The sequence below is a fragment of the Oratosquilla oratoria genome, chromosome 25 (assembly GCF_046742065.1).
Source record: "Oratosquilla oratoria isolate Oo_2021 chromosome 25, ASM4674206v1, whole genome shotgun sequence".
NCBI lineage: Eukaryota > Metazoa > Arthropoda > Malacostraca > Stomatopoda > Squillidae > Oratosquilla > Oratosquilla oratoria.
In genome coordinates this window covers 48,209,377-48,211,876 of record NC_134801.1, presented here as the reverse complement: position 1 = coordinate 48,211,876, position 2,500 = coordinate 48,209,377, and the positions used below count along the sequence as shown (strand labels likewise).

Below are 2,500 nucleotides of genomic sequence, written 5' to 3'. Positions count from 1 at the left end.
TGTGCATACACATGCATACTTGCTTTCTATTTTCCACTTTGGCCCACTCATGTGGTCGGGCTTGAGGAACTATTGCGAGTCAATTGACTGTCACTCGTTTTCCCGACAGATAAATAATAATAATAATATTAATAAGAAGAAGAAGAAGAAAAAACAGAACAATAGGTGTCCCTTTTTCACAAAGAAAAAACATTAATTAGCAAGATTCTCGTTGCCACCTTTTTTCTTTCATTTTTTTTTTTCAATTATCACTGTTTACAGCATTATGGACCATAAAAATCACTTTCTTCAACGTTACTCTACTACCTCTGCTCCTATCACCAGTCTTGCTACCACTGCAGGAAGACATAAGAACGGGTGTAGTTTGCATGACCACTTCTGAAAGAAAAACAAGATCGTTAGCCCTGCGCCATTATCAAGGTCGAAAGGAAGGCTGCAAATATGGTCGACCCATGCTAATACCGATTTTCCCGCGGCAGATTCATTGCCTGACACTGTTGGAGGGGTCAAAAGATTAATCCCGAGAATTAACACGTAGTGAACTGGGGGTATTCGCCAGTTGTCAGCTCACCATGGATGAAAATGTGTAAGAAATACAGTTAAAGTTGATAGACAGAGCCAGGACCCAGTTCGCAGACGGAGTGTCAGCCCCTCAGGGCAGCAGCTCTTGATGGAGGTGAGAGGGTTCACGGAGTTTGAAAAAGAGTGTCCATCATCTTGCAGCCCCACCACATGAAGCTGGGAGGTAAGCGTCATTGCCCCTGGTACAAGCGGAAGGATGGAGAAAGGAAGAAGAGGTTTTTCCGTTCAGCCAAATCAAAACAAAGCACTTCGGTAACTACGTGATACTATCAGTGATGATGATGACGATGATGATTGTGATGATGATGATACGACGACAGTGGTAGTGGTGATGATGGTGATGGCAGTGGAGGTGGTGATGGTGGTGTAATGATGGTGATATTTGTGGTGGTGCCAGTGATGATGATGGTAGTGGTTGTGATGGAAATGAGAGTAATGATGGTGATGGTAACGATGGTATTAGTGATGATGACGGTAGTAATTGTAGCAGCAATTTCAATTAGGGTGATAGCAAACCTCACTGTTATCCTATAAATCACTATTCTACTTTTTTTTTTTGGTTGCTCACAGGCGGTATAATATACGGATACTATATAATCATAGATTAACATTTATTTTTCTCTCTCCAGCCTAAAGATTTCTTAAATGACCGGATGAAGCACAAATATAAGCAGTACAATACAGATTAACGACAAGAGTTGATATGCTAGAGTTTTACTAATTTTTGGGAAAGGTGAGGTGAGGTCAGGGATTTCTAAATCGCGCGTCCAAACACACAAGCACGCACACAAAATTCAACACACACATACGCACACAAGAACACAGGCTCGAACGCACGCAAACGTCACCTACTGCTAATGATGAAAGGCTCCTTTCCTGCAGGCCCAACGTATAAATGCAGCTCCTCTCCGTCCATTCGTCAGTTCGCATCGCCAAGTCTTTCAGTCCATCAGCATTATGTGGAAGGTTAGTAGCACTTGAGCTATCACCGTTTGCCTAGTGTCTACACCGAGCACGTCTGTACCTCGGTTAAAGATCGCCTTCAAAGTCTTAAGGTCTTAGATCATCGGCATTGCCAGCTGACCGTGGTTTGGATACATCGAAATCGTCGATGATCAAATGTGGTTATGTTCACATAATTATTGCTTCTAGCTATTTGGAAGGCTCTGCGCACGACATTCATGTTGGATATAAAGGAGGGATTGTCATATCATTCTTTCACAGAGTATTTAAAGCTAGGTTTTGACATTTCATATTTGCTACATAGATGATTTAGTCTCGTCGTTCTTCTCTATTTACCTAATTTATCTGATCCTCTGACTCCCTTAGATTGTTCTCCTCTGCGTCTCCGTGGCTGTGGCATGGGCCGCTCCACAACCCGACTCGCCCCCAGTCTACGGATACAATCCTCCTCCTCGTCCAACCTACAATCAGCCTGGAATGCCCTTCGAGTTCGCCTACGCCGTCAAGGATGACTACTCCGGCAACGACTACGCCCACGAGCAGAAGAGCGACGGTAAAGTCACCTCGGGTTCCTACCACGTTGCTCTTCCCGACGGCCGAATTGAGACAGTCAACTTCGACGCCGATGACTACAGCGGCTACGTAGCCGAAGTCTCCTACGAGGGTGTGGCTACGCATCCCGCTCCGGCTCCCTACCATCCCGCCCCGGCGCCCTACTATCCCACCCCGGCGCCCTATCATCCCACCCCGGCACCCTACCATCCCACCCCGGCTCCCTATCATCCCACCCCGGCTCCCTACCATCCCACCCCGGCACCCTACCATCCCCCACCCACACCCGCACCTCTCTATGTCTGAGCTCCTCCGGGTGAGGGTCAGGCCATTCAGATGGCGTGTCAAGACACCCTCGAGAGAAGGTGCCTCGCAGACACTCTGAGCACCAATTGCAGAGGTC

At 46.8% G+C, this 2,500-nt stretch overlaps 1 protein-coding gene across 1 annotated transcript; it reads left to right on the top strand.

Annotated features, from left to right (window-relative positions):
- The first annotated feature begins 1,477 nt into the window (after positions 1-1,477).
- On the top strand, positions 1,478-2,403 carry LOC143039104 (uncharacterized). The gene is made up of 3 exons (XM_076208958.1): positions 1,478-1,548; positions 1,735-1,807; positions 1,912-2,403. The coding sequence occupies exons 1-3, from the start codon at positions 1,478-1,480 to the stop codon at positions 2,401-2,403; spliced, it is 636 nt and encodes a 211-aa protein (XP_076065073.1).
- The last annotated feature ends 97 nt before the right edge of the window (positions 2,404-2,500 follow it).